Consider the following 13176-nt stretch of genomic DNA (forward strand, 5'->3'; position numbering starts at 1 on the left):
CTTTTGTTGTTGGATAGCCAGAGTACCGTAGCTTTCAGGGCACAACCACCTCGAGTGCAGCTCAAAGGTACGAGTCCGCCGTAAGATAATTGTAACAGTAGACAGAGAGACAGGCTCCGTAGAAACAAACATTTTGTTTTGTTTGTTTGTTTGTTTTTGAGCATTTGAGAAGTTTTGCGATTTCAATAAGAGTTCCTTTCAATAAGTAAGTTCTGAGCTTCGTTTAGGATTTCGTTTGAGAAGCTCAGAAGTTTGATAGATGTGTTGATGAAAGATTTGAAAGATGCGTAAAGATTTCATTTTCCGAACTGTTTGTTAATGAGTAGATTGGCTTTCTTTTCGGTGAGTGACTTCGAAACATAAAGTTTACTTGTTAAATGCCCATAGTAACTAATATTAACACTTGTGTGTATCAGTTATTCTTTGTTAAATGTGCAAATTCTAAGCGCATTAATTTTCAATTATTGCATAATTTGCACTTAGAAGTGTTGGCACCATTCCATTAGCGCGTGTCCTGTGCAGACTGAAGAAAACAACGTTTGTGACTGGGTTGCCCGTGTGTGTTGAAAGTGGCAGCATTAAGAGCTTTCTATGAAGCGTGCGTGGAAGTAGTTATGAGTAGATGCATTTTTTAAAAGTTCTTTTGAGTGTATAAGTTACGCTGGTTTAGTTCGGTGGTTCCTTTAAGGTGTGTCATGCATGGACAGAAAGGAAAGGAACATGTGTAGACTTTATGAAACGTATGCATGGAAGACAGGTATGCAACGAGTTGTTACAACCAAAATTGAGCTAGCTTTGTGGTATCTGTAGAGTTGACGAGGCTATTCAGAGTCACCAGTACGTGTGGCAAGTAGTCCCCTGTGATATGATAGACTATGAACAGGCTGTTCGTGAAATTAGGCTGCATAAGGTGTTTTGAAGCATTGGTTATTTAGAGTGTTTGGTTTAGTAGTACGTATACCTTTGCGCTCATGCAGCATGACAGTCTGATTTGGCGGCAACAAAAGGAACAGGAGCGTTCGTTTTGGTGGCACCAACATTTTGGGGTCAAAATTTCCAGTTCCTATTTAAGCGGCTTCTATTGAAACTTTAGTATGAAGCCTGATGGATTTACAGTTGATTCCAGGTGTTTGTGTGCTTTGTGGTACTGCGTTGCCAAGATCAACTCTTCCGTGCCAGTTGATTCGAGATGGTTGGAAGCATTCCAAGTTTGCAGTTATTGCAGAGAGTCAAGCTATCTTCTTGGTGACCAGCCATTCTCATCTTGCCCAGTAGTTGCCAGTGCTGGCCAGTCGAGATTTTCCGAGCTGTGGAGGAGCTGTTGCGTTTAGCATATTTGCCAAAGAGTGGAGGCTGGGGTCACTGTGGTACCGATGCCAAACAACATTCCACCTAATCAATTTGCACACCGAGGTGCTGACAGTGATGGCAAATTAGAGGTCAGCATGATAACGAGACAACAGAGGTTTTCCCACAACTTCAGCGAAAGATGCCAGGACCTGGGGAAGCTTTACATTCTGGTGAGCTTGGATAAGTGACCTCTCCCCAGACGTCAGTATGCTTACTTCCCCTTTCCAGAATCAGCTTGAGGGCGGCACATGGGCTTAGTGTAAATCTTCTCCTTGGAGGTAGTAGGCTGTGCCGATACGAACCACCATACTGGTTGATTGGAACATTACCTATTTCCCTGGTGGGTGATATAGGGAAAAGGGAGGATCTTTAAGAGACATCCTGAGTGCGTGGAGTGTGCTCTCCCAGAATGATGTCTGCTCTGACATGTAACTCATGCTACGAGAATGATGTACTGCGCTCAGTGCTCCTGCCAGTTTGGATATAAATAAGTTTGCCCTTTTTCCCCCATGTAAGTAAACCTCCCATTCTATTCCTCCAACCTCCTGACCTCGAACTCATCAAAAAGTTAGCAACTCTTGTTGCAAAAGTTCGGACGATGGCATGGGCCCTTCTAGCCTTCGTGTGATGCCCCGGTAGTGTAGGCCAACTACCCGTTTAAAGATGCACTGGTGGTGTAAGCTAGAGAGCGACTCTCAGTGTGCCGCCAGGCTCTGAGACGACAATCCCCGGATCAAACAACCCGCATATATGCACACACACACATGCAATCTTTCCGAAAAGATCCTTGAGGCACAAGCGCTGTGTCTGGGGGGTTTGAGTGATTGCATGTGTGGGTGTGTGTTTGTACGCAGGTGTGTTCTTTGCACTCTAATTTGTTTTACCACAATATGACCGTTTAGCTGATGAATGGCTATATGGGCTTGTTGGTAGGTCATCTAGCTGTAGGCAAATCATCTTCATAGACACATACAGCAGAAATTGCAGAGCCTTGAGACCGGGTGTACTTACTTGACAGCGTCCTCGAGATTGAATGCCTCGTCATTGTAGTAGTCATGCGATGTTGATGACTTGTCCGAAAAGCCTCTGCAAAATAAAGCACAGCCATTAGTTGAGTGATGAACCATTAATTTGCCCAAATTAGTTCTACATGCACTTAAATTTGAAAACACAAACATTTTTCTACTTCGCGACCATCAATTAAATTCTGGGGCATTCTGTGCCAAAACCACGATATGCTTATGAGGCATGCCACAGTGGAGGTTTCCGGATTAATTTTGACAACCTGTAGATCTTGAACACACGGTACATGGCTGTTTTTACATTTGGCCCCATTGAAATGCGGCCGCCGCGGCCGGAATTTGATCCCGCACCCTCGGGCTTAGTAGCGCAACGCCAAGCCCACAATGCCAGTCCGGCGGATATTTCGCCCCTATTGGAAATGCGGCTGCCTTGGATGGGAATCAAACCCGCGACCTATTGCTTCAGCACTACGCCAGCCACTAAGTCATCGTGGTGGGCGCCCATCAATACCTCAATTTTCTTTCCCATTGCGGTGCGTCGCGCAGACTGGTGCAGCCTGGTCGCAGCTAGACGTGACCTCGAAGACTGCATTGATGCGGTCTCGGATGCTGCACCTAGCTACGCCAGCCTGCGCGGTGCTATCAGTGCTGCAGCGAGAGAGAAGCTAGATAAGTGCGATGAGCGATAAGCACGGCTTGCGTGCAATCATGATTATGTCTGCGTTCACATCCCTTTGAACAGGAGATGGATGGACAATGCTGGATCAAGCCTAAAAGTAAATGGCAGAAAAGGGGAAAAACATGCCAGTAATTCTAACGTGCCTCTGACAACATATCTGCAATGCACTCTAAAAACAGTTGCACCCTTTGGGGTGTATGTTTGCCACACAACGATAATTGTCATTTGCCTTGCTTGCATTTCCGTTCTTGAAAACGCCGTGCCCACTATTTTCCTGTCGGGAATGCTATGTCATGCTGATAACGCGCATGCCGTTCGTTACTGGTAAGTACCGGGCTAACAGCCTTAAAGAAAGGAAATGCCGACAAGAGAGATGACATTTATTGTTGTAGGGCAAGATACAACCCAAAGGGTGTAATTTTGTTTTAGAGTGCAAGTCACGAACGGCATGCGTGTTATCAGCATGACATAGCATTCCCGACAGGAAAGTAGCGGGCATGGCATTTTCAAGAAAGGAAAAGCAAGCAAGGCAGATGACGATTATCGTTGTGTGGCAGATATACATCCCAAAGGGTGTACTTTTGCCTATGAGTGCACTCAAACAAAATTACACCCTCTGGGTTGTATCTTGCCACACAACAACAAATGCCATCTGTCTTGTCCGCATTTCCTTTCTTTAACGCTGCGAGCCCGGTACTTCCCAGTACCAAACGGCATGCACATTATCATTGTTGTGTGGCAAATATACACTCCAGAGGGTGTACCTTTGCCTAAGAGTGTGTAGCCTTCGCAGCGGTGAGAAAGACCAGTGGTGCTCGACGGCTTATTCGTCACAGGTACGCGAGAGTTTTTAAACTTCCGCGCCAAACGAGTGCCGATACTCAAATGATGTGGGTGACAAAGATCTGGTAATGGCACTTTAGATGTGTTTGTGTGTAGTCCCGTAGTCCCCCTTAGTCGGCGCCTATGACAGGCGTGGTCGTAAGTGGAGACATCGCGGTGACGTCGGGAGTGCCGGTAGCGTCAGAACACATGGCACGGGGAGTAGACGGGAGCTCTTTAATGATTGCGCACAAGCCGGTCGCAGGAGGGGGGTGGACTGTGCCAGAAGCACAGGAGGAGCATTTCGCATGGAGTTCCTCATATATAATACTGTGGATCAAAGTGCACAGATCCATAGCCTCAGGGAGACTACCGTCATATGTATATGTGTGAACGCGAAGGGACTACAGTTCTCTAAGGCACTGGCATGCATGGTGATGAGGTCTTGCGCGGTGGTAGGGTTCTGCGTAGCCAAAGCATTGAAGCCAACAGTGTTAATATTCTTGATGATGTGACGAACGCGGTCGTTTTCTGACATCCACACACCCTGCACAAGGCGAGGACATCTTCAATGTAAGACGTGTACGATTATCCGGAAAATTAAACAGGATGGTCGAGCTTCTTTTTCGCGATTTCATTGCAAATAGCAAGCATGCCAAATATAGGACGAAACTTCTTTGTGAAAGTTATCCAGTCAGGCAGGTCAGGTTTGTGGTTGAAGAACAAAGTTTTAGCGACATCGGAGAGGTAGAAAGGGACGTTGTAGAGCTTATGAGAATTATCCCACCTATTCTAGTCACTGCCTCGATCGTAGTTCTCGAGCCAGTCTTCGACGCCTTCACTGCGTAAATAAGCCAGCGAGCACTAGAGGGATCACGCTGACGGCTGCTAATGGCCCAGACAGAAGACGGCCGTGCAGAGACGGTGGAGTCAGTTGTACAGGGTGGGTATTGACTGGATATTGCAGCAAATGGTGGGGTTATGCGACGACGCGAGCGGAGCTCCAGGGGGAAACGGCGAGAGGACTTGGGGAACGAGAAGTGACCTCCACCACTTCTAAGGAACTTTTTTTATTGCTTGTTTGCTTGCTTGCTTTCCTATATTATCGCAAGTACCCACTACGAAGGACTGGCCAAGAAGTTGGCAGTTAAAAGGGTGGGGCGGCAGCAGAAAATTTAAGGGAAAAAGTATATGTGGGGGAACACTTGAAATTATATTATGAAGCAAACTTATATAATGAAGCAAACTAACCAAAGATGAAAACGTGTGCTTCTTGAAAGAAAGCAAACTAGAACGTAATAAAGTTTAATCGATTTAAACAGGAATTTTGTAAAATATTAAATAAATTAGTAAATTACCCACTTGTTCTTTTTGTGTCACAAAGGAACTCGCATACAGCCAAGCATACAGTGGCGTACCAACTCTTTCGAGTGAGAGGGTAAGTCATCTCTCTCTCTATATATATATATATTTATATATATTGGAAAGTGATCTTTGCAGTACGTGCCACCTGGGATTGCTCTGCCACCGCTACTCTGTCCGCATTGACGCCATGCCAACAACGGCAGCTGTACTACTCTGCATATAGTTTCCCGTTTGACTTGTGCAGTACATGTTCGTTTTTCGTATGCTTTACCACAAAGCCTGGCACGGAGGGCTCCTTCCAAGGGGAGTGGAGCGAGCTGGTGTGCAGCGCGGGTGGGAAGCCGGTTAGGCAGATGCTGCATTAGCTGCCACGGGCCAATAAAAATATCACATGTTCTTTTATTCAATTTGTTAATGGCATGCTGATTTTTGTAAGATATCAGTTGGAGCTCATACAAAAGTTCATGTTCCCGACTGGGCGGAGAATGCATACTCAGAGCAGGCTCAGGTGGCACGTATACTGTAAAGTTCGGCTCCCTTGCGAATTACCCGATTGCATTCCGTTGCACTGCAATAAAAAAGGCTGAAAAAATGCGTCAGTGAAAGTTATCTTTGTCATCGACTGATCTGCTTATCAATAGTGCATTATGAATCATTACCGTCTAGTGTTGCCAATATTTTAGGAGGGGTGTCACTGAAGTGAGACAAAAAAAAAAAAAAAGTCACTAAAATTCTCGCTATAACTGTCACGTGGATTTTAAGAATGTAGGTGTTTTGAAACACTGTAATATAAGCCAGCGTGAAGTAAATAATTTACCTAAACATTTCATGTTGGTCTAATGTTCAAGCAGCTGAAGAAAAACAGTGAATTTACCAACAGAGTATAGAGGGCTTTAGCTTTAGTAATGTATTTGCTATAGGATAGGCAAATCTCCCAAGTTTCGTATATGAATAGTTAGTGTGTAATATTTTATTCGTATTCGAAAATGAACTATTCGGTATTTTCGAATATCAAAACTAACCAAACATTTCGCAACAACCGACTGTACAAATTGCGTTACTGTTCTCCACCTGCTGAACAAAGTGTCGCAAATTATTGTTACCAAAAGTACAAACTTTTCAAAGCAATGCAGAAACAAATCGGCAATGTAAGCTTTGTTTTCATTATGTGATGGAAGTGTGGCACTGGTTAACACTCCACTTGGGTTAGATCTTGTATACATACATAAATACCCAAGAATGCATGGACATGGGAACTGCCATCGCATTAGCACAATTTGTAGTGTGTAGTGTAATGCAGAGGTTGTGGATTAGACTGTCACCGTCGGCCGCCCCCCCCCCCCCCCCAAGTTAAGTTTTCCTCCATTTTCCATTAGATTCTCAGTTTTGCACTTCAGTTAGTCACTACAAACAATTTATCCTATGCTTTCCGTTTCTTTGTTATCTGTTGGTTTCATATGGTCCTGACTAACAAATATGTGCGAGCGTTCTTACAAAAACGGTGCCCTTACAAAACTGGGTCCCTCGTTTCCCCTCTTTTCATTTAATACTTGACAATCGGCTATATTGTGTTTATGGCCTGCCAATTAGTCTTTCTTGCAGCCTAGTCGTGTAGGAGTTTTATCTCTTACATTACAACCAGTGATGATTTGTTTCTTGTAAAAGACTCTGTATTCGGTCTAGGGCACACAAATACCTCCTTAGAGTTTTATTTTCCTTTTCCATAACTTCTGATATTTTTTAGCTATTTATTATGCATTTTTGAAAAGTTAGTTAGTTTCAAATGCCTGTAATTCTTGGAAAGCTTGTTTGCCACCAGGCTTAAAGCTGTCAAGCGGCTATTCGTGTAGTTCTTTTCATGATTGTTGTGATCTTGTGTTTAAAACGATCTTAATTCTGCATGATAGTTGGCTGTCTATTCAGTGAAAGCGTGTTCCTAATTATACTGAAACAAATATTCCTGCTGTAAATGTGCGTCTGTGTTTGTCTATTCGATATTTGATACTTACTATTTGTATTCTATTCGTATAAGAAAAAGTCGATATTCGATCGCCTATCCAATATTTACATACTGGATTATGACAGTTAAATTTTTCATTAGCTTCAGATTGGAAGGTAACAAATACAGTACGACCGAAAAGAACGCAAACAACGTAGTTTTCCTAGCATGAAAATGCATTTAGTCTGCATATTATCCTTAACTTTTGTGCTCCTCGGCATTCGTGTAGAACTAGAGTATATGGAACGCGCTTGGCCGCATGTTGTTAACATGGTAATGACAATTATCCGAGCTTTGTACAGGTTAAGTACCATATTCTCGCCCTTCATCTAGCTGAAGCCGCCATTCCGATATTTACGCCTTTCTTGCGCAGTCGCTATGTCTTATTCATCTGCTGTGTTCTATATTTGAACATAAAACTTATGTAAAAAAGGTGAGGCGTACAGACAGGACAGAAGAGAAAAGAAGTGGGCAATACGAACGCCGACTATGAATTGAAGGGAGCACTGAGGCGTAAAAAGAAGCAAAATCAAAATAAAAAAAGCAAAATCCCTCACCTTACAACTATTTTTCGTGGCGGAGACCCATAAGCAAGAAATTTTTTTTCATGCCATAGTGTCAGAGAAAGGGATATGGCAGGTCTGTGTCGCTAGTTACCTACAGAATTGCTTAGCTTCACTAGTTTTTTCAGACCCCTTTGCTTGCATAATGCTCAGGCACTAGTTCAGTATTTGAGAGAGGAGAATCCTGGTTATTGTACAGCTTTTAGTATGGATATTGAAGACCTGTATTACTCCTTGCCGCATGACGAGTTGCTAAATTCCGTAAATGAATGCATTAAAGAACAAGGGTAAGAGTCGGCTTTTATTGACAGATGCGGTGTTTCCACGGGAGTTTTTCTAGAAATTCTTTCAATGCACTTAAAGTCGACGCTGATTGGGTGGAGAGATGGCGTGTTTCTGCAGAAATCAGGCATTTGTGTTGGCTCAAAAGTTGCCCCTATTCTTAGCTATATTTACTTGAGTAAGGTTGACAGCTGCTTAGAGAAAGCCTTACGTGATGTGTTATCAAGATATTTCGTTACGTTGATGATTACCCGATTTTCTGCAATAGGGAAGAATTCGATTCCGCTGCTACCTTAGTAAGTGAGCAATTTAACCTTTATGGAGGAGGAATAAAGTTTAACAAGGAATTTCCTCAGCGATGCGTAATTCAGTTTCTAGACATTTCCATGGTTTTCGGACAAAATCGTGTTTGTTGGCAGTACTCCCCAAGATCTTCGAAGCCATTGTTAAACTTTCAATCCAAGCATTCCAAAGTTGTAAAAGACGGAATTGCCATGTCATGCCTTAAGTCTTCTCTCACCAGATCCTGCATGCACAAAATGAGTGCCAGTGTTAATGCACAGGTCCGGCGCCTATTAGAAGCAGATTATCCTAGTGTAACAGTGGCCACTGTGACTGAACGCCCAAAGAAGTTGGTTTCGAAGGGGACAGATGCGATTACAGAAAGCACTAATAGCAAAAAAAGAGTAGAGGCTATTCCGTATATTCATTCAGTATCGCACATGCTTAAAAAAGTTGCAAGCAAATATGATGTTAATGTTGCTTTCACTGCTCCCAATAAGCTAGGTAAGATATGCGCTGCCGTACAGAGGAAAAAGGAGCAGGTAAAAGGCAGAAAAAGAACAGATATTTGTCCAGTAAAGCACAATAAGAACAACAGTTTTACTGACTGTCGTATGGGTGTCGTTTATAAAGTTCCCCAAAGCTGTGGCCAGTTCTACGTAGGGCAAATGGGGCGGTGTATCAATCAGAGGCTAATGGAACATAAAAGGTCGTTAACTGGTAGATCGCCTTCTAATCTTTCCCTACATTGCCAAGATTGTAACTGCACACCAGAGTTAGATAAATGCGCGATATTGTACAGGCACAAGAATGAAGATACGTGTCTTATGGTAGAGGCATGGCATATCTATAATGGTGGAAGTGCATGCGTGAGTGAACCTTCGATTACTTTACATAAGGAAGAGATTAAGTGACTTAACAGCTATCTTTCATGTAGACATGTACCCAACTGACAGGTGGCGAAACCATTCCAGAGCTTGCGCAGATGAGTTTTGTGTCTTCTTTCTTTTTTCTCCTCAGTGCTCCCTTCAGTTGATAGTCGGCGTTCGTGTTGTCCACTTCTCTTGTGTCCTGTCTGCATGCCTCACCTTTTTGCATGATAATTCCTTACCAACTAGCTCAGCTTTCTGTCGTCATAAAACTTATTCCACTTGGTTTTGGTAAATTAGTTCTCTGGCATGCTTGCCAAGCGTCTACCAAATGAATAGATTTAGTGACACCGCTGAAGCGGCGGCATTTAAATGCATTCAAATATGTTTTGTAAATAATAAGGAAACTTCAATTTTGTCACCACAGTGTCAAGGCTATGATGACCACTGTGCTGTGAAGCACAATCACAATGTGAAGGCTGCCAATGTGAAAGCAACCAGTGGTCATGGAGCCTGTACATCGTACAGCGAGTTTCGGCCAGTTACATGTGGCTTTTGAATATCAAAGTGCGTTCTTGAAAGCCATTTTCTAAGCAATCTTTCCAACTTATCAGTTGTTAAAATATCTCCAACTGCTCATTCAAGTCACTAAAAAAGTCACTGATTGCCAAATAGCAAACTTTGGCATAAACATACCAAAAAAGTCACTAAATCTAGCGTCAAAATCGCTAAAATGACAACACTGATAAAATATTGGTAAATGATAAAAAGAAACCTAATTTTGTGTTTTCAAAGATGGTTAGTTTACATGGCTCCAACAAACACGGGATGATGCAAGTAATGGTAGATTAAACTTGTTTGAGTAGCCTAACAATAGCTTTCTCAGCAATGCAGGCTTGAAAGGCACGTCCCGCAGGCATCTCACACCGCAAAGTATGGGTCAACCCTTAGCTGCTTCGTGCGGCCGGCCTAGCGTCATCTGCTACAGCACGTGGAGGCGAGGCCTGAAAGCAGGGGCTATAAAATAAATAATATGTAGCTAGGTGAGCTCAATTCTTAGAGAAACTTGGCCTCAGCTGCTGTTTTGTTGTATTTGTGCAGTGTACAGTGGACCGTTCCCGCTTTCACAAGTGTGTGTGCATAGGGGGGAGGGGTGATAAATGGCCTACTTTTCCTTTTCAATTTTTACTGTGGGGGGAAGGGCACAACTCTCCTCGAACCAGTAGATACACCTATGACAAGCATGGTGTCACGGACGTACAGGCAAATATAAACACATCTTACTCGATGACCACGAGCACTCGCTGTCACAATGATGACGTGATGAAGAGCGCTGGCAGCAAGAAGCAACTGCTTCGTGCCGCCTCAGTTTCACCGCGAGAACGCCTTTCATGACCAAATAAGTGAAAGCAGTCTTCAAAGTTCTGGGAACCTCAATTGCACTATTGAGGTTAAATTGCATTATTGACAGACTAAGTAGCCCAAATCAATGTCTAGATCAAGACTTGAAAGACTACTGCAGGCTTGCAGAAGTGGGGAAATTTACCAAGTGTTACCAAGTAGACTGTGTGCTATATAAATACCAGTGGTGAGTGCACAGAAGAACCAATGTGGCCGAGACTCCATGTGCAGCTGGTGGAGAGACCAGACCCACAGTATGACGCCATTTATTTTTGCATCAGTACAGTGTAATGATATGAAGGGGCGCGCAGAAAAAGCTGTCAATTCGACAGCTTGACAAAGCCACAGGCCCCCACATTGGTGATTACAGCAACAACAAACACAATCAGTTTATAACTGTTAGTACCAGGGCTTGAGGCTGCTTTCTGCAGACCCGAGTGATCTTGGTTGGGACTCTAGGCGCATATATTCTGGGGTTTCAAAAGTGGGGGGGGGGGGGGGGGCATATGACCTGCTTTGTCCCCCTTCCCCCCGGTATATAATATGTCTATGCAGGCGTACGTTCCTGTGGCTAAAACCCAATGTAGCCACCCCAAAGGAGTAAATGTTTTCAGCGTTTACAGCAATATCTAATTTTCAGAATGGAATTTCGAAGTATTTTTTTCTGGCTTGCAAATCGACGGCAGGTTAATAAAAATGATAAATAATTTCAGGTTCTTTGCAGATATGTCATAGAAGGGACAGCACCAGACCAGACCTGCGTAAATAAAAATTTCGTGGTGGAATACGACATCGTAATTTTGCGAGGGTGATTTCCAATTTACGTGCGGGGCACCACTGATTGTCCCAAGGAAAAAGGAAATGGTTTAAGCCCGTCATTTGCAGGGGCGGCGTCGGGGGGGGGGTAGGATGCCCCCCCCCCCAAGCTGGCAACAACGTCGGCGGCCTAGCTTGTGTAGGGAACAATGTATTGGGGGCAAGCTCCACCAGTGGAAAAGCTGGCGCCACCGTCGGCGTGACGTGGCATGAGGGATCACGTGGACACAGCGGCCGCGTCGGCTGCTTCGGAAGCGCCGAAGCGAGCTGAAAACCAAAGTTCCCCCTGTGCCGCGGTTCTGATTAAGTGGTGAGGCTTTACCGCCTTGGGCGTCTGCTTAAGAACATTTGAAAGTACTATAATATGTAGTGGCTGCCTTTGGAGGGGTGCAGCATGGTAGGCTACTGCTAGGTGCCGCAGTGCCGAACGTACGCAACGGAGCCCACTGCAGCCTTATTCACACGTAGCCGCACGGCAAGGAGCTGCGTGAAGCTTGGCTGGCGAAACTTAGAACCGGCAGACAGCCATCAGCTACAGCTCGGGTATGCAGCAAGCACAGACGCGAGGAAGATTTCTGCTACGGCGTCGGGACTGCGCGATGTTCGGTGAGTAGCAGAAAACGCGCACTGAGACGCTCGCCCGCACCCGCTGCCCGGCTAATGTCATGACGGTTTGGTCTATGAACTTGTTGATGCTAGACACTGGCAAAGTTTACTGGAATGGAAAGGGAGTGGTAAGAAGCACATTAAACAAAGGCATGGTATATGGTCATGTTTGTGTAATGAATTAACGCACTGGATTACGAAAAAAGAAGCAGAGGGAAATCGCACGCTTAGAAGACCGATAAACATACAGTGCGACGCAACTTGATAAATAATATTGAAATGTCCAAGAATTTAGAAGACAAAAAAAAAATATATTGAATCGTCGCGACGGCACATCAGTTGCCGTAGGCGTCGAAGTCTCTATAACGAAATTATTTTTCAATAGTTCTGATAGCGTCCACGCAACAATGGTTGCTAGTGTACTGTCAAATGCTCATATGCTGCGGCCTAAAGCTCATGGGACGGTGCGAAAACGCGCTCACCGCGAAAGCAAAACATTGTGCGCGAACATGCATGCAGACGCGCAGTCGGTCGCTGCGAACCCGTGCGATCGCTGCATTGAGGCTTCATTCTGTTATGCCCCATTTGGTTATACCGACAGCCCGCTATAAGAACATATTTCACATAGTTTACTGTCAGCGTTTGCCTACCTTCCATGCAAGAAAACGGTTCGGGAGACTCCATTGCGGCGACCGCGCGCAGTGGCGTTCATGTACGTATTCAGTAAAGAGATAGCGTCTGTAAACGATTCTGTGCTTTCAGTTTGCCCAAGATTATTATATCGACAGCCAAAAACTTCCCTCGTTTTAAGAGTACCTGCATAAATGTCCAGGAGGGTGGCCGCGTGATCCCTCATACTACGCAAGGGTGGCGCTTCCGACAGATGGCGACTCCGTAACTCCTCGCCCCCAATAGTCGGAGAGCTATTATTTGCGTTTGTGAAACCTGCTGTACTTTATGGCAAAGTGTGACACTGACTTACATGCCTATTGCGTACTCTGTTTTTGCAGTTCTCTCCTCTTTTCTATTTGTTTTTGTTATTATTTTCCCATTTCCAACGTTTCGAATCGCCAGCCGCGCCACAAGGGTGTTTTTTTTTTTTTTGTAGCCTAGCACGTCT

General features: G+C 44.4%; 1 protein-coding gene across 6 annotated transcripts in view; it reads right to left on the reverse strand.

Moving 5' to 3' along the window:
* Nucleotides 1-13176, reverse strand: part of Vav (Vav guanine nucleotide exchange factor) — a 271587-nt gene that overhangs the window by 74443 nt on the left and 183968 nt on the right. For all 6 annotated transcript variants that reach the window (XM_065434440.1, XM_065434441.1, XM_065434439.1 and 3 more), the window contains one exon: nucleotides 2362-2436. In XM_065434440.1, coding sequence (XP_065290512.1) covers nucleotides 2362-2436 — 75 coding nt within the window. The remainder of the gene's footprint in view (nucleotides 1-2361; nucleotides 2437-13176) is intronic.

This window comes from Dermacentor albipictus, chromosome 1 (assembly GCF_038994185.2).
Source record: "Dermacentor albipictus isolate Rhodes 1998 colony chromosome 1, USDA_Dalb.pri_finalv2, whole genome shotgun sequence".
NCBI classification, from domain to species: domain Eukaryota; kingdom Metazoa; phylum Arthropoda; class Arachnida; order Ixodida; family Ixodidae; genus Dermacentor; species Dermacentor albipictus.